A 20,719-nucleotide genomic window follows, 5' to 3' on the forward strand; every position below is an offset into this window, starting at 1 on the left:
CTCCCTTCTCTCATAGGCAGCCCACCTCCCACCCCCCCTCTCTAGGGCTGTCTCTAGTCTGCCCTCCCCTCCCCCCCCCTCTCTAGGGCTGTCTCTAGTCTGCCCTCCCCCTCCCCCCCCCCTCTCTAGGGCTGTCTCTAGTCTGCCCTCCCCTCCCCCCCCCCCCCTCTCTAGGGCTGTCTCTAGTCTGCCCTCCCCCTCCCCCCCCCCTCTCTAGGGCTGTCTCTAGTCTGCCCTCCCCCTCCCACCCCCCTCTCTAGGGCTGTCTCTAGTCTGCCCTCCCCCTCCCCCCCCCCTCTCTAGGGCTGTCACTAGTCTGCCCTCCCCCTCCCAACCCTCCTCTCAAGGTTAAAGATTAAGACCCGGTCTGGATGATTCTCATTACTGTACAGAAGAGAGGAGGAGACGGAGATGAGAAAGAGATGCTGTTTGTTTCCCCTGTCGAGGTCAGCGAGGACACAGAGGAACGTTTGGAGAAACTGCTGAGCTAACTGGCTCAACTTTGTTTTTCTCCTGACTCGCAGTCTGATGACTTGCACACTTTTCAGCTCAAACTTACACCGGCTAGTGTGACACCCTGAAGAATGTGTAATGTGGAACACTACAGAACATAGTGTTTTTTCTGACGGTAAATTCATTCAGTTCTACAATAATGAACGTAAAACCATAGTCTGTTTAAAAATCAAACTGTTAGTTACGTTTCAAACTGGTGTCCCTGGTGCGAGGCATTAAGTTCTCAGTGAAGCCATAAAAATGAAGCATTGTGTCTCTTGTGCTCCTCCCTGTCTCCTCCCTGTCTCCCCCTGTCTTCCCCCTGTCTCCTTCCTGTCTCCTTCCTGTCTCCCGCTTGTCTCTCAGCTGTCTCCCCCGTCTCCTCCCTGTCTCCCCCCTGTCTCCGTCTCCCCCCTGTCTCCTCCCTGTCTCCCCCTGTCTTCCCCCTGTCTCCTCCCTGTCTCCTTCCTGTCTCCCGCTTGTCTCTCAGCTGTCTCCCCCGTCTCCTCCCTGTCTCCCCCCTGTCTCCGTCTCCACCCTGTCTTCCCCTGTCTTCCCCCTGTCTCCTCCCTGTCTCCCCCCTGTCTCCTCCCTGTCTCCCCCCTGTCTCCTCCCTGTCTCCCCCCTGTCTCCTCCCTGGGGGCTTTAGAAGTCAGGTCCTACAACCAGGAATTTTGGGTTTATCATTTCTACTAGGTTTTAATGTTTTGGGACCCCTTTCACTCAGGGGCCCTTAAAATCGCCAATACCTTTCCCCCCTTTACGGCGCCCCTGCGTACAACTCTGCTACAACATCCACTCTGGGCTGAAAAGCCTGTATTTGACTAAGGACAGATGATGTGGTTATTAGGTGTGTGCATGCATAAAGGATGAGCATCTTCTTGATATCATCTGACATAGTTAGCTTACGTAATAAGATGTATTCCATCATCCTTGGAAGACATTTTTTTAGTTTTCTCTGCTACTCTGTGATGGGAAGAGTCTTGTTGCTGATCTGCCAGGGATGCAAGGGGTTTTCTGGCTGCAACAAATATTAAGATCCCATAGAGGTTGTTTGCTACCTGTATCATGGCTTAACTTAGTGTTAAACACACACTCACACTCAGTTTACAGGCATATCCTTTACAAATCCCCGCCGACATAAAAATGCTTTTTAAAAAACAACCCCAGCCTGTCTGGAAGACAGCATCCGTGCGATGCTGCCGGTACGACCGTGTTCCACTGAACCAAACTCCCTCCCCGGAAACACAACGAAAAGAAGATGTTTTCCCTTGACAGGAAACAGTGCCCAGTCGGTGAGTCTCCTAGCTGTGTGTGTGCTGGGGTTGGCCCAGGGCCCAGGGCAGGGGGACTGCATGTCACATTAATGGAAGGGAATCTGATGAGTCGAGGCAGCAGAGGGTCGGCCCTGGGGATGTTGTGATTGTCCACACACTCCTCTTCTGGTGCCAGGGCAGGCTGCAGACTGCCAAGGGGGCTCTGCTTTGAGCTGTGCCTGGCTCCACCAGCGCCAGTCTGCCGGGCCCAGCCGTGCCTCTCACCAGGCTCCAGGGCGGGAGAAAGAGGGTTGGAGGGTTGGGGGCTGGTTGGTTGGTTATTGGGACAGTGGATTCACCTCTCAGGAGGGGGAGAGGGGGAGGAGGGGGAGGGAAGCACAGCTGTTGAGGGAGCACATCTGCTCCAGAGCCCTCTCTCTCAGCAGGTGTTCCTGCCTGATGAAGCCCAGGTCCTGGAGGTACAGATGCAACCAGAAGCACCCTCCAACACACCCCTTCGCCCCCTTGTAATCACACGACTCCCGCCCCCCTCGACCCCCCCCCCCTCCCACCTACACACCTCAAGTCCCATTAGTGCACTTAGCTACTAATGTAAAACAGACCTTCATACTTCATCTGGTTTGCTGTCAGCCTCCTTAATGATGCAGTAGAGACAGGGGCACACGTCAGAGGGTTAGCACAATATTAAACAAAACAAGATGGCTGGTTCTAGGTGGGCCCGGAACTTTTGTGTGTAGTCCCAGTCTGTAGTTGAACTGGTCAATTCAGTTGTTTGATGCCATTTGATGGTGCCAGTGCCCCTGTTTGTGACTATTCTCCATATAGGAGATATGCATGTGTGTGTGTGTGTTTGTGGGTGTGAGTGTGTGTGCTTGTGTGTGTGTGTGTTGGTGGTTTCAGTGGTGGCCAGTGGCAGCCAGTCAGTGGAGCCAGAGCAGAGTCCAGGACTGAGGTGCTGCAGTAGAGGGTGATAAATAATGCAGGTGTAATATCACAAAATGGACGTAAGGCTGGGAGGAGCCAGACTAAAAGGGGGACTAGGATGGAGACTGAACAGAAAGAAGCGGAATCCCTTCCCCTGTGCACACACACACACACACTATAACAATAATAAACCACAGTGTTGAATTATTCATCAACATTCTGTTCTTTGTGCCTCTTCCCTCCACGGTGTCTTCAACTGACAGTAGTGAAAATAAAAAAGACTAATTTCTCGACAGAACATCACAGATCGTTCTTTAACACAGATGTGGAAGAGAATAAAGTGTCTGGAAACAAAGGATATGAGTTATTTGCCCTGAATCAATTAACATGATCTTTTTAAGCAGTGAGTAGTTGCTATGATTTGTACAGTTGCCGTTTCAAATTTCAACAGTTGCAGTTGAAGTCAGCAATGTAGTGTGGGGAATACAGTTCCTGTGTTAAGTAGGCTGGGACATTTATGACATTGTTAGCATGGCTGCCTCCTCAGGATTCTTATGAAAATGGTGTGAGGTAATTCAGTTATATGTACTCCTCCAAAAATAAGTTAATGTGGACTTCAATACTCAGTTATAACATTGCAGGAGAGTGCCTCTGGATATGGCATTAGATGTTGTACTTTATGGGTCTGAACAATGAGTAATTTGGGAGAAAAATGTCACTCACAGAAGTAAAGACCGGTATCAATTCTCCCACCTGGACCACTGCCACATCCTTATATTTTTTTTCATAAAGAGATATGTTTGTCTGTCATTTAAATGGTATTGTGAAGCAATATAGATACAAAAGTGACAGAATAATGTCTCAATGAACGAGATGATGCGGAGAAAATAATTAATTTCACATGATATCTTTGATCAGGGGGAAATGTACGTGTCTTGATCCAAATACTTTCACGTGAAGCCAACCAGCTGGTTCTGCAGCTGCCCCCATATGTGTCCATGGGGCCCTGTTCAGAGACCCCGGCGTCACGCGCAAGGAGCAGTTCTGCGATTCTGTTGTGGGGGTTTGGGGGAGTCAATGGGGATGGGGGGTTTTAAGGATGGCTCCCTGTCTTACGTAACATCGGCCTACTCAGGTGTTTTAGCGCGAGCTCACAGCCACGGAACTCCATCGAGACCAACTGCAGTGATCTATTTTTATTGCACCCACAGCGTGACGTTCCGAGAATTAGAACAGGAGAGTGCACATAATTAGCTCAACTCAGCTGGAACCTTAATAACTAAGCAAGTACTACACAGTATCAGTACAAACACGCACTCATCAGAAATATTTATACGTCCCTAATTGGCGTCGTCAAGCATGGAAATACAATCGTTCATCACATGCTTTGAAACATGCCTGCTAGCATTTCTGTTCTTGGCGTGAGCGTTGGTGGTGAAGTGGATCCGTTTGAACACATCAGTCAGAACTGTTTTGCATTTGATAAACATTCAGGAAGTCAGAGTGCTCCAAGACAGTTAAGGTCATGAGCAGAGATGAGAGGAAATAGAAAATGACGGCGAGAGACGAAAAATCTCACCAGCTGCAATGTGAAATATCAAGGTGCCTTATTATGGATATCCATTCTTTGATGTGCTGTTCCCCACAAGACTGCCAGATTAGTTTGACAAAAACTCGTCTACATTAATGCAAATGCCATCTGTTGTATGTTAAACTGCAAATTGACTTAGAGGTAGAGCGAGACTCGCGAAACAAACTAAAAAGTAACTTAAAATAATGTTTTTTTATCTTGTCAAAAACTTTTCGACTCAAGTGAAATGTCACAAATAAATTAAATTCTTCTCATGGTTTTTATTTTATGGGGCTGTTCAATTCATCTGTAGACAATTGTAATTCCTTCTCCAAGGATATGTCTGCTTGAATTCTTTTTTTAAATATGTTTTTCTTTGTTTCTCTGTGTCACTGGTAGCGTTCCTGTGGTTGTTCAATCAAAGCATGCCTTTGTCTCCGAGTCAAAGAGAAAATCTCTGCGTCTCTTCTCTGTTTATTCAGGTCACATCGTGTGAGATTCTTCTTCGATTGCCTTGTGAAACTAATTACTTTTTAACTTTGTTTTTGTGGGGTTATGACAGTTCAACAGGGACAGCTTGTTGTTAGGTCTGAAACCTGTCTACATGAAATGTTTCCTCAACAAATGAATCATGAGAAGCAGAAGATTTGTCTGTAGATTTTCATGTATCTCAAGTTTTCCTTGGGTATGTACTGTATGTCCTCTTTGAGAAGAGAAAGGGGATAGTAAGGGGCAAGAAGGGCAAACCTTGGTTCAGCCATAGTTCATGAGGTAAGCAGTCTAAATCTTCATCTGTGTGGCCGGATGTACTGTAGCACTGCTTAATGACACCCTGCATAAACCAAAGACTACCACTAAGAGTGAAAGCTTCTTCTGTGAGATCAACAATGGCTCCACATGGTCTCTTGGAGATACCACCAACTGTAATGAAAAACATTTCATTTCTAAATGGGAATCCACAAACATGGTGCTGGCCTCTGGCTAAATTGCTTTATTCTCTTGTATTGTTAGACTGATACAATTGAAGTTGCTCACTGATGCTGGCATTCTGTTATGAAGAGACCACTGCCAGTCAATGTTACTTACTCAATTTACTCCAGTTATGGTTGTAGTTAAGAGCTCTTTTCACATCCCTGTTAGATGTTGTATATTAGGCGCTTCCATAAAACCAGGAATCATATCAGCCATCTGCTGTAGGGGGAATTGTTACAGAACTAAGCTACACATTAGCCCTCTATTGTAGGGGTAACTGTAACTAAACTTCTATACTACAGTGCTACAGATTTTACAGTTGTAATACTACTAAATGTTGAAAGAGATTATTGTTCACTGCTAGGATCCACACACAGACCATAATACCAAAGCTCACCAATTACCTTGTTTGGACAATGCTGGTTTTCAGATCAGGAATCAATCTCTCATTCTGCACAGGTAGGGAACAATGAGAGACTTCATTCTTCTTCAGATGGTGTCTGCAAAAAACTTGATCCTTGTGTTAGATAATGAAACACTGCCCCCACTAGGTTGATAAGATGAACATGTTTCCTTGTTTTTAATTTTATTGAAGGTCAGAAGAGTCATCCATGTCTGATATAGGTTTAAGGTTTTTTTTCCTCAGCTGGCACTACAAGTTAATCTTCTTAGGCCGCGTATTTCAGTAATCTCAAAACAATAAGATTACTCAGTCTGTCTCTGATGTGTTGCCAAGGACAGACACATCGTTTTATTATGTAAAATTTACTTCTTTAGAAAACCTTTTTGTGTGGTAGAATTATGTTTTCTAAGTTAGAAACAAGGGCTGAAGTTGGTGAAGAAGGAGGTCACATTTCCCTGTTCCTTTGATCTTTTTACTGTTTTACTGTCCATGTGCTGCGGCTTGCTGCGGTCATCCCTGTTCCAACAGCTGCATTGTGTCTTTGGTTAGGCATATTCTGTGACGTGTGGGCCGAGATGAACATTTAATTTGTATCCTGTTTTAACAAGTTTTGGTACTAAATTAATCACAATTCCCTGAAGTTTCTATAATACAATTGGGAGACATTCACATTGGACAAAAACAACACGTCTCTTCACAGGCTAATGAATGCATTATGTAATTTGCTGTGCCAGACTATGATACACCCAAACATTCCCAGGAGAGGCTACTAGTTATAGCTGATCCGAGATCCAAGAGACGGCATAAATAGCGAAAGAAGTTAGTAGGGGCGTAAAGATGGTGGGCGTGTGCTCTAATGGCATTGCAGCACTTTGCAGGCTCCTGTGAGTGTGGCCTAATCACTTGTAAGACTTGATTGAGTGTGTGTTAATAAACATTAGGCCGTCTCTCTGCTCGCAGTGATTAGTGGTTTATGTGCTCTGCTCTCCACAGGCTGAAGAAGCAGTCCTGAAGATTGATGGAGGGCCATGCTATTCAAACAGCAGGCGTTGCTAAGACAGAAGCTCTTCGTGCTGGGAAGCCTTGCTATCGGGAGTCTCCTGTATCTGGTGGCCCGGGTTGGGAGCTTGGATAGGTTGGTTTTCACGGTCATACTCGGTATGACCTTACGGTCAATTAGTTCTATCTACTTTGAACAGGATTCAGCATGTATGAGAACGTATCAACTCAACTGGAACAATTGTTTTTTCCCCCCAGGCTCCAGCCTATTTGCCCCGTTGAGAGCAGACTGACCCCTCCGAGCGTGCCGGAGCAGATTCCTCTCCGGACCCTGCAGTACAAGCGAGGCCTGCTCCACGAGTTCCGCAAGGGCAATGCCACCAAGGAGCAGATCCGCCTGCACAACCTGGTTCAGCAGCTGCCCCGGGCCATCATCATCGGGGTCCGTAAGGGAGGCACACGGGCCCTGCTGGAGATGCTTAACCTGCACCCAGCGGTGGTCAAGGCCTCGCAGGAGATCCACTTCTTTGACAATGACCAGAATTACGCCCGGGGAATCGACTGGTACCGGGAGAAAATGCCCTTCTCCTTCCCCCATCAGATCACCATCGAGAAGAGCCCTGCCTATTTCATCACGGACGAGGTGCCCGAGCGCATCTTCAAGATGAACTCCTCCATCAAGCTGTTGATCATCGTGCGGGAACCCACCACCAGGGCCGTGTCTGACTACACACAGGTGCTGGAGGGGAAGGAGCGCAAAAACAAGACCTACCACAAGTTTGAGAAGCTGGCCATTGACGCCAACACTTGTGAGGTGAACACCAAGTACAAGGCTGTACGGACCAGCATTTATACCAAGCACCTGGAGCGGTGGTTGAAATATTTCCCAGTGGAGCAGTTCCACATTGTGGACGGGGACCGGCTCATCACTAACCCGCTGCCAGAGCTGCAGCTGGTGGAGCGTTTCCTCAACCTCCCCTCCAGGATCAGCCAGTATAACCTGTACTTCAATGCCACCAGGGGGTTTTACTGCCTGAGATTTAACATTGTCTTCAACAAATGCCTGGCTGGCAGCAAGGGGCGCATTCACCCCGAGGTGGACCCTTCAGTGGTGAATAAACTGAGGAAGTTCTTTCATCCTTTCAATCAGAAGTTTTACCAGATCACTGGCAGGACATTTAACTGGCCCTGATTAACTTTAAACCTGTCAATTGACAGTTCTTCAGTTGGCAGTGTTTTTAACACAGTTAAAAGGATATTAAAAGCACTTTGATTGAATTTAATACGAGAACGAAAATGTGACCAAATACATAGTCTCTGTTGGTTGGAAAAACTAAAATAGTTTGGAGGTTGTGTTGTTGTAAAATGATTCAGTTTAAAGCACCTGATGTTCTTGCATATACCTCACACATGACCCTATCCCAAATAACACAAAATACTCTGAGACTGGGGACGATATTAAGTTGCCATATTGCTTTTTAAGTGACTCTGCAAACACACGTTTCATTCATGTGCCCTACACATGGTGTAAAACCATTTCATTAAAAAAAACACATGGCTGAATTCATTACAAATTCATTAAAACACAGAATAATAAATTATTTTTTTGTTTTAATGAAGTGTGACTTTAGAATGAAAATTCCTATGTCATATTGGTTTAAATTGGTTTAGTTGATTACAATTATTTTATGTTATTTATTCTAAATTATTATTTTACTTGAGACTTGAGTTTATATATTTGATTTCGTTTTTCCATTAACATTGCCATAACATGCACTCTATTTTTGACAGATACACTTCTATGTATTTTATCTAACATGAAGTACATGTATCTAAAATTTCACATATATTCCAAGGTCATAAATAAAAAATAAAATGGTCATAAATGCAAAAAAATAAAAAGACCTTGACTGAAATAATGTCTTCAAGTGCATACAATTCATTATGTAAAGGATGCGTGTTGTGACATATTTTACATTGGTTCATCAGTAACCTTAGTAAAAAGCCATAGTAAAATGTTTTCTGATAGTTCGTATGAAACAAACTGGTGTTTATTCTGAACAGATTTGTCTTCTGTGCAAGTACCCATTCTGTGTCATTCTGTAACAAAAAATATTTAATTAAAAGAACATTTAAGCACTTGATGATGTGAATATTATTCCAGCTATTACCCTAATATCTTGACCATCTATTAAATACTCAAATCCATCTACACCCTACTTCAAATATGAGAGAAACTCACAATTAAGAAGTGTTTTTAAAGATTGCACCGATGATACTATAAATGTTGAAATGCTACTACAAATGCTAAATTATACTATAAATGTTGAAATGCTGCCTTATTCAGTATCCAGTCCTATCATGTGTGCTATCAGTCAGGGGCCAGGTTGAAGGAAAATCTATGATGTAGCCTAGCCTAGTAAAGGATGACACCTTGTGTTGTGCCTGTGCTATTCAGAATATCAGCACACCAACTTGTTATACATAATGATCACAGAAACATATATCACCAGCATCACTGCATATCTTTATAAATGTCCAGACTGTAATATACAGGGGGGACCACTTTCCTCAAGCCTCCAGGTAAATCTGTTTCCCCTGCGTTCTCACTGTAAAAGACTGGTGTATATACAACTTACTATACTGTACAGTACTTTAAAGCCTGTATTTAAGTGCAAATTAACTAACTAACATCAAGAAATGTACCTTATGCTCATGGAAAGTAGGTAGAGTACACTATAAGCTAACTCACGCGATTATATAAATCACTTTCAGCTTAACCAAGCAACAAGAGAAAACGTAATGAGGGGAACTGAATTCTCCGGAACACCGGAACACATCCTAACCTCCTTGAGTGCAACACAAGCGAATGTCCCGCCCCTTTTAATGATCTCTTCCTCACCACTAGCGTTCTTTCTTCTCTTCAAGCTAGGCTAGGTGGACTAGCTACTGTGCTAGCAACCGACCCGATTCATATTTTCTAAAACAAAAGGAATTCGATCTGATCTACCGAGTATGGCGTACACTGTTGCAGGTGGAACCAAGAAAAAAGTTTGCTACTACTATGACGGTATGGAAATAATCTGTATTTAGAGAATGCGCTCTGGCAAAATACATGGTGCTCGATAGAAAACGTTAGCTCGGCCGAGCGACAATACAGTAGATAGCTCTGCGAGCAGCAGGAGAATGCTTCTTCCGTGATTGAACTAGACAAGATTATTTGGCCAGTAACTTGACTTTGTCACTGGAAATGTGACTGAATTCAACCATCCACTGAGTAGTCAAATAAGAAGTTAGGCTAGTTTAAGCCATCAATCTTGTCCATCAATCTTGTCCAAATTGCTGGTAAACGCTAGCGTTGGTTGGCTAGAGCTAGCTAGCTAACGCAAACTCGCTATCACACACGTAAAGCATAGCCATCAAGTCCTGCTTCAGATTTCTGTCGTTTCATCATCAGTCTGGTGATTTTGTTTTGTAACCACAAATCACAAGTTGAGAAAATAAATTGAATATGCATTGCATACAAGCTAGTAGGGTGCTAAAGTACATAGCTTACATTTTTGCAAACACCTTTTCTTACTACACATACTGGCATGTTCATTCATTAGCCATTTCACATTTACATTTAGTCATTTAGCCGACGCTCTTATCCAGAGCGACTTACAGTAAGTACAGGGACATTCCCCCCGAGGCAAGTAGGGTGAAGTGCCTTGCCCAAGGACACAACGTCATTTGGCACGGCGGGGAATCGATCCAGCAACCTTCTGATTACTAGCCCGACTCCCTCACCGCTCAGCCATCTGACTCGATTTCAGAAGGGCCCAGAAGAGAATTGGCAGCCGACCATATGATTGACTCTGACTAGTAACAATTTTTTATCGTATCCCTCTTTATCAAAAGTGTAAAACCCGATTATGATATAATGCATCAAGCTGCATTAGCCTAAACTGTAAATATCACGCAGTGCATCAGTGCTGTAGTTTCTTATTATACTGCATTGTAAAACATAAAATAATAATAATGGTTTTCTTTTGCAGGCGACATTGGGAATTATTACTATGGGCAAGGGCACCCCATGAAACCGCACCGAATCCGTATGACCCACAACCTGCTTCTGAACTATGGACTCTACAGAAAAATGGAAATATATGTAAGTGAAGGACACTTGGCTAGTACTGAACAACTTGTATTGCCTCTTGATAGCCGTCCTCATGTTTAGGTTGTCTTTGTTTTACAGAGACCTCACAAAGCCACAGCTGAGGAGATGACCAAGTACCACAGCGATGATTACATCAAATTCCTCCGATCGATTCGACCGGATAACATGTCAGAGTTCAGCAAGCAAATGCAGCGATGTAAGTCATGTCAGCCCACCCTGCAGTCTCACCCATCATAGACCTAACAGAGACAATGCTCATGTTAATGGGTTGAAGCGTATGATACTGCACTTGTATTCCTGTTCTCGGGTATCCCAAGTGATTAATGTTCCGGCAAGTCAGAATTAATTGTATTCTTCCTCCCCGGTAGTCAATGTTGGAGAAGACTGTCCTGTTTTCGATGGCTTATTCGAGTTCTGCCAGTTGTCTGCTGGGGGATCTGCAGGTAGGATTTCTTGCCATCCTATTTTGATGTTGGTTACACTATCATATCGGTCATGTTAGCCTTTTGCTCAGCTAAGTTACGAGTCTCCTCTCTTCCATCCAGTTAGGAGATATGTGTCACGTATCTTCTACAGGGAAGCTTTTCTTATTAGCATATGATTATAGTTGTCATCACATGGAAGAAATGGAAGCACCTGTCAGGCTGTCTCCTCGCTGTCTAATGCCCTGAAAGCACAACACACCCCAGTGGTCCTAAACCAGCGAAGACAGCTGTACGTCAGGCAGAAGGATTTGGCTCAGTGCGAGGTGGATGTGGAGGCAGATCGGGGATATTAATACGAGCTGTCGTACTAGCTTCACTGAAGCGTGGCGCTGTCAGAGAGGATTTCTCCTCCATGCCTTTTTGAAATATGTTTTTTTCCCCCTCTGAAATGCTGTTCTGAGATCCCGGTTTGTCCGTTCTGTGTCACAGCGGGCTCTGTGAAGCTCAACAGGCAGCAGACGGACATCGCGGTGAACTGGGCTGGAGGACTCCACCACGCCAAGAAGTCCGAGGCGTCTGGGTTCTGCTACGTCAACGACATCGTCCTGGCTATCCTGGAGCTGCTAAAGTAAGTGTCAGATGGCTGAGCGGTTAGGGAATCGGGCTATTAATCAGAAGGTTGCTGGTTCAATTTCCGGCTGTGCCGAATGACATTTTGTCCTTGGGCAAGGCACTTCACCCTACTTGCCTTGGGGGAGGGGGGATAAATAATGTCCCTGTACTTACTGTAAATCGCTCTGGATAAGTTAAATGATTTAATGTAATTGTCTCTCAGACAGACAAACCAAAGCTTGTTTGCTCGTTTCCCTCAACTCAATTAATCCATTACCTCCCCCCATGTATTCCCTATCAGATAAGATGTGAGAGAGAACAGGATGATGATGGTGTGTTTTGTCCTGTGTTGGCGTGTATATGTTTTTTTTCTCCATTCTTCTGTCTTTTCTCTCATGGCTAATTGATTCCCTCCCTCTCTCAGGTACCACCAGAGGGTGCTGTACATTGACATTGACATTCACCATGGCGACGGGGTAGAGGAGGCCTTCTACACCACAGACAGAGTCATGACCGTGTCCTTCCACAAGTACGGAGAGTATTTCCCCGGGACCGGAGACCTCCGAGTAAGTGCTCCCACCTCTAACAACCAGCTGTCCCTGTTACAAGCACAGATTTAGGGGGTGGTATGTTACTCAATGTGGATATACTGTTTTCACAGTTATAATGAATGTCTAAAAAGCTTGATTTTAAACATCTTAATATTTGAGTTTGTATCCCAGAGTTTAGTAAATCTTCTGCCTCTTCTCAGGATATTGGTGCTGGAAAAGGCAAATACTACGCTGTCAACTTCCCCCTCAGGGACGGAATTGAGGACGATTCATACGAGCAAATCTTCAAGCCTGTAAGTAGCCGGCTGCATTTCCCCTGTTTCTCCTGAAGGGGGGAAAGGAAACCAAGTCTGATCACACCAGTCATGTCTAACGTTACCGTCTCGTGTGCCCTGGCAGGTGATGGCTAAGGTGATGGAGATGTATCAGCCCAGTGCTGTGGTCCTGCAGTGTGGTGCAGACTCTCTCTCCGGAGACCGCCTCGGGTGTTTCAACCTCACTATCCGTGGTAAGTCGGCCCTGGGCTTGCCTTGTCTTCTCCTGTCAAAGTCGCATTGTTACCATGGTCCCATGGTTCTATTCTGAATCAGAGGTTCCATCTCCTTCTCCCCTTCTTCTGTGTCTTCGTCAGGCCATGCCAAGTGTGTGGAGTACATGAAGTCCTTCAACCTGCCCCTGCTCATGCTGGGAGGAGGGGGCTACACCATCCGCAACGTGGCCCGATGCTGGACCTATGAGACGGCTGTGGCTCTGGACACTGAGATCCCCGACGGTGGGTCCCACCTGCGCGCTCAGCCTGAACGATGCATGCTGAGACTCTTGAGCCACTGTTTTAAAGGATGGAAGCTGTTCTCGTCTGTTGATTCATGGATTCATTCATGTTATGAATGAGTCATTTGACCCTTAAATGGCACCATTTTAATTTTATGGGTTAATAATATGACTCCTTTGAGTTACAGAATATTTTAATACTAATGTTCATTTTTAGAATAGATCTTGTTCCGCTTAACCATTTCTTATGCTGTTGTTTTTTATTTGTATTTAATTTTTTTTTATCAGAACTGCCCTACAACGATTACTTTGAATACTTCGGCCCTGACTTCAAGCTGCACATCAGCCCCTCTAACATGACCAACCAAAACACACAGGAGTACATGGAAAAAATCAAGTAAAGATATTCTCACCCCTCAAAGTTTTCATTAATAAATGATACATTAATATACGATCCACTTAACGATAAACAGGTGCGAGCTGATGAAACAACATCTCTGGAGCTCCTTATGGAGCGGGCTCCCTGTGGACATGTCAACCCTAGACCTGTGTATTACATCATTAGACTTTACACCTTTTGTATAGTATAGTAAGACTTGTTTAAACGTACACAACTTATTTAAGATCTACTCCTATATGTTGAATATATGCACCTTCCTGCCAAAGTAAATTCCTTGTCTGTGCAAACTTTGATGGCGATGAAGACCCTTCGTGACTGTGCTGTGTTTCCCTCCAGGCAGCGTCTGTTTGAGAACCTGCGGATGTTGCCTCACGCTCCGGGAGTCCAGATGCAGGCCGTGCCGGAGGACGCCATCCCAGACGACACCGTGGACGAGGACACAGATGACCCAGACAAGCGCATGTCCAGTAAGAAACACTCACCACTGATTAACATGCCAGGATGTTGCTGGTGTAACCAGTTTCAACTGGTTAAACTCAAGTAGGGTAAACTCGGGTGGCTGAGCGGTTAGGGAATCGGGCTAGTAATCACAAGGTTGCCGGATCGATTCCCGGCCGTGTCAAATTATGTTGTGTCCTTGGGCAAGGCACTTCACCCTACTTGCATCGGGGAAATGTCCCTGTACTTACTGTAAGTTGCTCTGGATAAGAGCGTTTGCTAAATGACTAAATGTAAGTATTCACACAAAGTTAGCTGAAAAGGAAGGAAAAAAAGAAAATAGGCAGCACTTGAACTTACATTTTTTACATTTAGTCGTTTAGCAGACGCTCTTATCCAGAGCGACTTACAGTAAGTACAGGGACATTTCCCCCAGAGGCAAGTAGGGTGAAGTGCCTTGCCCAAGGGCACTTGGCACGGTGGGGGAATCGATCCGGCAACCTTCTGATTACTAGCCCGACTCCCTCACTGCTCAGCCATCTGACTCCACTTGCATGTATGTTTTGGGTAGTTCGTGCCTCAGACAAGAGGATAGCCTGCGACGAGGAATTCTCCGACTCAGAGGACGAGGGTGAGGGAGGCAGGAGGAACGTGGCCAGCAACAAGAAGGCCAAACGCCCCCGAGTGGAGGAAGACAAGAAGGAGGGAGAGGAGAAGAAAGTTGGTAAGTAATCCAAACTCTCATTCAGTCCCCGTCTTAATGCTCGTGGTCACAGCGCTAACGCGGGCGTTTCTTTCTGTGTGCTTCCTTACAGAGGTGAAGGAGGAGGAGAAAGTGAAAGAAAGCAGCACAGAGAAGATTGACACAAAAAGGTAGGCCTTTTTTTTGGTCTGTTTTGAACCTCTCGGTGTAAATGTAATATCTGGAGCTACTTTCTGATTAAACCAACTCATTGTCATTCCTCTTTTCTTTAGTGTGAAGACCGAACAGACCAGTAGCACCTGATGTTTTGTTGACCATCATACTCAACACAAGAAGCATTATATTTATTATGACTGATCTCAGTGACATAGTTGTTTTTCTTTTGTGCAACGTAGTATTGGATTATTTCTTACTGGTTAACCATCCCCTGTACATGTGCTGTGTCTTACTTTGACAATCCCTTGAATGCATTTATATTTCAACGTGCTTTCACCTGAATGAAATATCCATGATCTGTAATTATTTGTTTTTAAAGGATTATGTGGGACTTCCTGTTGAATAGCCTACGATGATTTCATATTTGTTGAAAACTTGATATTTTGCATTTGCCAATAAACTTTTTTACAAACAAGAGTTTCTTTACTACTGTATTTTAAATATAATATATGCAACGTCGTGTGAAATACACATTATCTAATGAATCAATGTATACAATCTATCCACACGATGGCGCAGTATCACATGAAATATTTACGGTTCCACTCTGTGAATCAACTCGTGCGTGGTATATTACGCCTGATGGCGCTAGAGTAAAAAATGCTGAACAAATTGTGAATTAAGCGTTTTATGTAGAGGCAGAGCTACTGCAGTTTAATTTTAGACGACCGGTGGAACTTCATGCCCAATGCTAAAGTTAGAGCGGGAAACAACATTTGAGGACACGTAAATCGGATTGAGGTAAAACACCATGTTGGCACAAGATAGAAACATATTAACCCATTAATACTGTTCGTAAATTCACAATGACATACATATACCTAACAAAAAATACGTTCTCATTTGGTAGAGCTACATTAAGCATGTAGCCTAGTCTCGGTGGATTTGACACCGCCTTGCCGACAGCTGAAATCAGGACCAGAAAAGTGACCACAACCACAGGTAAAACTAATTTGCATTTATGGAAACGAAATGTGCATATAATTCCATCCAATTTAGAGATAGAACATCTAGTAGCAGTTTCCTTTATAATACCAGTCAAACTCTTGGGGGTTTGTTCATAAAATGGACTGAAACTGAAACGTATGAACTTTTCCATTTGAGGTTTACGATCTTTAACAGGGCAGTAGGCCTCGACCAGTTTTCTAGCCCTGTTGCAGTTTTACCTCATTCTAAGTCTGCTGCAGTTTCCCCAGTTGACATTTCATATCCTTAATCTACTGGCTATAAATGAGCATTTTAGAAGGTGTTAACCTTTGACGTGTCTAATCTGCCTGTCACAGAAAGGCCAAGTTAAATTCATGTGCCAGGGGCCAGATTGAACTCATATCAGGTGATTGACTTGTCAGCCACAATTTTCCCACTTTTTACTTGTAACCAACGTCTTGGAGTCTCTGTTAGTAAGTTTGGGTGTACTGTCAGCTGTATGATGAAGCACATTCCAACGAGTTTGGAGGCGTATGGTCGTATCTGTGCAGATGAAATATTTCATCGCATGTTATAATTAATCCTGCTGCTTAGTTGCATCAACTTTGTAGACAAGGGAACCACTTCCATAGATAGGCACTGATTCATCTGCTATTGATGAAAATTCGTTTGTTAAAATTATTATATTAGTCAGTGTAATTGAAAATCCTGTGCTGGATGACAGAACTAAGAACTTTTGGTGCATCTTGTCCAGTAATCACCTTTCTAAATACAGACACATTTGACATCATACTAACCTGGCCAAGATCTCAGTATTCCACCTGTAGTGCAGAAGGTTGTAGGACTCGGGTTACTTGACACACTAGCGTTTAACCACTTTTCTTTGAAATGTTGTAAATAAAAATACATATGCATTTCAAATTTTCTTCACATTTATTTTCGCTTTTAGTGTGCTCACAGAAAATCAGAACACCTTAAGCAGGAGTTTAATAGCAATTTTTGTAAGCAAAGTTACATTCCATCTCTAAGTCAAATTGGTCAAAGCTTCTTCAGTATTTACAAAAGCAAAAGGAGACAAGATGCTACACAAACATTGCATCTGATAGAGATTCCTTAATTTGTCAAAGACCACTGAAAAAAAGCGTTTGTCTGCTGTAATCAAACATACCACAGTATATAAACAGTAACCATTCCACTTATCACAGCTTGGTTGAGTTCAAAATTGCTTAAAAGATCCTCCAGGATGACTTGTTTTGTTATCTTACAAAAATGAGCGGGTGGAAAAAGAGCTGCAAACTTCATGTGCTTCTTGAGATCAAGATTTCATTTGTACAATAATCACAGTTAAAAACACCCCGCCTATACATACTTACACTTTATTAAGGTCATAAAACCAGCAATAAACAATTAAGCCTATACAACTTGTATTTCTACTGAATCACTGACTGGTACAGCTAATGAGAAGTGAAAAGCTCCTATGATTTTAAATGATTTCCTAAACCTAGATCTGGGAATTGTATGGTTTTGTTGTCTTATTGTAAAAATGACTTAGTGTTGTAAACCACATAGTACTCTCATGGTACATTTCTTGTTTCATTCTTGTTTTTCAAGACTACTCTTTACGTCGTAGTCTGTGGCACAAACCCTAGGCACAAATATGCCACCTCCAATATCTTTCCCCAGCCCACCCCCAAAACCCCTTCATTTACATCTCAACTTTATCCCCCACCTCCTTCATACCATGGGCATGTCCATACATTTTGACAAGTTAACATTTTGTATAAAAATGCAAAAAAAAAAAAAAGGAAAACATTTAATACTGATGCAAAAAAATATATGGCAGAGTGTGGATGTATTTTTTCTGTATTACATGTCTAAGCCACCCACCTCCCCGCCCCTTGGAATGATAGTAACAATGGGCAGAGATGGGTTTTGTGGAGGGGGAAGGGAGAGAAAGAAAAAAGCTGTAAAATATCCCTGGTTGTAGACAAGTTCTCCACAGCCATGACCTGGCACCACTCCAACATACAAACAGGGAAATGTTCTTTGATTATCTTTTTTTTCTCCTTTTTTAATTTTTTAATATTTCTTCCGTTTTGCTCTTTAGCCATCAGGCCTTACTCGGCCTCGGCAGCGGTGGGGGCGGGGGCCTCAGGACTGGATGCGGCTTCCTGTGCTGCAGGTGCGGCCTCTTCCGTTTTAGGTGCCTCCTCAGCTGCCTTGGCCTCTGCAGCAGGTTCAGCAGGCTTCTCCTCCGCCTTGGCCTCCTCGGCTGGCGGGGCAGCCTTGGCCTCCTCGGCTGGCTTCTCTGCTGCCGTTTCGGGTTTGGCCTCTACCGGGCTGGCAGCCTCTTTAGCCTCCTCCCCAGCGGCGGCAGGTGCAGCCTCACCCTCAGCTGGCTTGGCCTCCTCGGAGGCGGCGGTCTCCGGAGCCTCCCCTGCGTCGGCCTTGGCCTCCTCCGTGGACGCCGCGGCCTCCTCCTCGGCCCCGTCTCCGGTCTCCTTCTTGGTTTTCTTGAAGGAGAAGCCGCTGAGCTTGAAGGACTTCTTGAACGAGAAGCGCTTCTTCTTCTTCTTGGGGGTTTCGGTACTTGTTGAGGGTGTGGCGCCCTCTTCTGGCTTGGCGGCCGTCTCTCCCTCGGCGGCGGGAGCGGCTTCTACGGCCTCCTTCTCCCCCTCTACGGCCTCCTTCTCAGCAGGAGCAGCCTCGGCCTTCTCAGCCTCTTCCTTGGGGACCTCCCCTGCTGTGGCGCTGCCGTTGGCCTGCACCTCCTCTTTGCCAGCCTCAGCAGCTGCAGGAGAGGCATCACCATTCACCTTCACATGGCCGTTCTCCTGTAAAGATAGAAGAGTCCATTGATGAAACAAAATTAAGCTCAATTTTTGAGGAAGTTTCAAGGGAGATGGAGTCCATTAAGACTTTCCACCCAATGGCACTAGAGGCAGTAGAGACCACAAAATCAACTGGGATCAAAGCGTATCCCTTTGACTCGACAATTCTGTCTAATTCCGTTCACTATTGTAGATGAGAATCTTTTTTTGATTACGAATACATTTTAAGGTTTAGTTTTCCACATTTTCCCATCAGAAACAACCTATTTTTCGTTTAATATGTCAAGAATAAATCGCAAATTGGAAATACGGATGCAACATCTCGGATTAGTCGCGAGGGGGCGATGCATATCTGCAGACAGTCGCTCCGACACAGAAGCGCCAAGGCAAAGCAGCTGCTCATTAAAACAGCAGATGCTCATTAATAATCCACATCACGAATAGCAACGTTAAGGATACCCCAAAAAATCCAATCCTTCACAGCCTTTGAATTTTTCCTTCCTATCACTAATTAAATTCACAATATTTATCTGTGCTTCCCAAAAAAGGGGCGCATAATTATAATGTGGCTCTGAGAGTCGCCTCCATCTATACACAGTTTGAGCATCTGTAACAAAAGGCGTGGTGGAGTTAGCTAGACCGTGGAAAGCCATTGTTGGCGTCGAACATCTTTCACAAGGACAGTATTGAATTCTTTGTTGTAGTTAAATTACCGAAAAAGAATGAACTCCAATTGATTAATTTCCCAATTGACTACACTCGCTTATATGCACCATATTCAGAATCTGAAATCACGGCTTCCAACAAAGCCTTCCAAATTTGTCACGAAATGATCCGAATTAATCTATGGACTCCTGGTTTATTTGCAACAATTGTGTTCCAAATATTCATCACCAAGTTTCAAAGAAGATGTCGACTATTCAACAACTTAATAAAATACCGTATGCAGTAGAAACGATCAATTATTGGAAACAAACTCATGTCTGGTCGGTTGACAATGCATTTTTAATCAATATAGCCGACGATTTTTCTTTGCTAGCCTAATAAACCGGCGTGCGTCTCATGGTGTAGGCTACCCACAATAACGCACGGGTTGCGCCCTTGCGCATATGCTCAAATGAAGCTAAAACATTTATATCAAACTTTAGGTACATAGAATTACATTTACCTGTCCATTAGTTTTGGTTGGTGAAGCAGCCGCCTCCCCTGGCTTTTCAGCCACGGTTTCGCCTTTTGCAGCTGTCTTGGAGAATTGCGCTCCCATGCTTTCGCTCCAACAAAGAAACTCAACCGATCCAAAAAACGGAACAAAGACCACAATCGTCTTTCTTAAATGCAAGCTCTTAGCCGATGGTCCTCTTTGTAAAGTTCACTGTAAAAGTAATCAAAGTCCAGTCACAGTGAACAAATTTGGAAAATCGCAGAAAAAACCTGCCAAGTGAAGAGAAGCAATAAAAAATCCCAGATTTGTGGCTGTGTCGCTGTAGACAGGGTGGAAAATGGAGAAATTTCCCTTGTTGCTAATAAGATGCGGAGTCCAACGCCCAAGTGCACAGATGAATGGGCATTCCGAGCGATGACGGCATCAGCGCTCGGATTCAGCCAATCAAATGGCTCTTACAGAAAGTGGGCAAGGCTTAAAAACGAGTGAACAATTGATTTTAGGAGATAGTAACAAATCAGAAAAAATCAACATGTCCCGGCAACGAATCTTCAAAAATTGATACTCGACTTAAGAGGATAATTTTACCATGACTTTGGAATATGCAAACGGAGGAGGACGAACATTTCAGTCTGAACACATTGATACCTGTCTCATTATAACATTGACTAATTTGGATTAATTGTTGAAGATTATATTTGTCATTGGTATCTATCCCATCTCAACCAATGGGATCGTAACTCGGTGATTGTGGTTAAGATATAGTTTATTGGTATTTTGCTTTTTGACTCTATTATGTGGCCTGAATAAGCTGTAACAACATCCACTTGACAACTGCACATATTTCTATGTAGGCTGTTTAGTCATGGATGTATTTTCTCCTTGAA

The 20,719-nt window shown here is 44.0% G+C and overlaps 3 protein-coding genes and 1 long non-coding RNA gene across 4 annotated transcripts in view; 2 read left to right on the forward strand and 2 right to left on the reverse strand.

Moving 5' to 3' along the window:
* LOC124468886 (heparan sulfate glucosamine 3-O-sulfotransferase 5) overlaps positions 1–8,641 on the forward strand; it is a 37,957-nt gene extending 29,316 nt beyond the window's left edge. The window contains exons 2-3 of the mRNA XM_047021910.1: positions 6,632–6,773; positions 6,896–8,641. Coding sequence (XP_046877866.1) covers positions 6,667–6,773; positions 6,896–7,829 — 1,041 coding nt within the window. The 5' untranslated portion in view covers positions 6,632–6,666 and the 3' untranslated portion in view covers positions 7,830–8,641. The remainder of the gene's footprint in view (positions 1–6,631; positions 6,774–6,895) is intronic.
* On the reverse strand, positions 5,026–5,695 carry LOC124468887. Its single transcript, XR_006956243.1, has 3 exons — positions 5,640–5,695; positions 5,350–5,454; positions 5,026–5,184 (listed from the first exon to the last, which is right to left on the reverse strand). It is a non-coding gene; the product is annotated as an uncharacterized LOC124468887 (long non-coding RNA).
* Positions 8,642–9,511: 870 nt separating the features above from the next.
* On the forward strand, positions 9,512–15,324 carry LOC124469126 (histone deacetylase 2). Its single transcript, XM_047022227.1, has 14 exons — positions 9,512–9,707; positions 10,675–10,787; positions 10,875–10,992; positions 11,165–11,239; positions 11,711–11,849; positions 12,258–12,399; positions 12,585–12,677; positions 12,784–12,892; positions 13,016–13,156; positions 13,444–13,552; positions 13,892–14,022; positions 14,565–14,717; positions 14,809–14,866; positions 14,969–15,324. Exons 1-14 carry the CDS (start codon positions 9,653–9,655, stop codon positions 14,997–14,999), a joined length of 1,467 nt encoding a protein of 488 aa, XP_046878183.1. The 5' UTR covers positions 9,512–9,652; the 3' UTR covers positions 15,000–15,324.
* Positions 15,325–16,753: 1,429 nt separating this feature from the next.
* LOC124469091 (myristoylated alanine-rich C-kinase substrate-like) lies at positions 16,754–20,236 on the reverse strand. Its single transcript, XM_047022182.1, has 2 exons — positions 19,839–20,236; positions 16,754–18,673 (listed from the first exon to the last, which is right to left on the reverse strand). Exons 1-2 carry the CDS (start codon positions 19,932–19,934, stop codon positions 17,957–17,959), a joined length of 813 nt encoding a protein of 270 aa, XP_046878138.1. The 5' UTR covers positions 19,935–20,236; the 3' UTR covers positions 16,754–17,956.
* Between the last annotated feature and the right edge of the window lie 483 nt (positions 20,237–20,719).

This window comes from Hypomesus transpacificus, chromosome 6 (genome assembly GCF_021917145.1).
Source record: "Hypomesus transpacificus isolate Combined female chromosome 6, fHypTra1, whole genome shotgun sequence".
In the NCBI taxonomy this organism is placed as follows: domain Eukaryota; kingdom Metazoa; phylum Chordata; class Actinopteri; order Osmeriformes; family Osmeridae; genus Hypomesus; species Hypomesus transpacificus.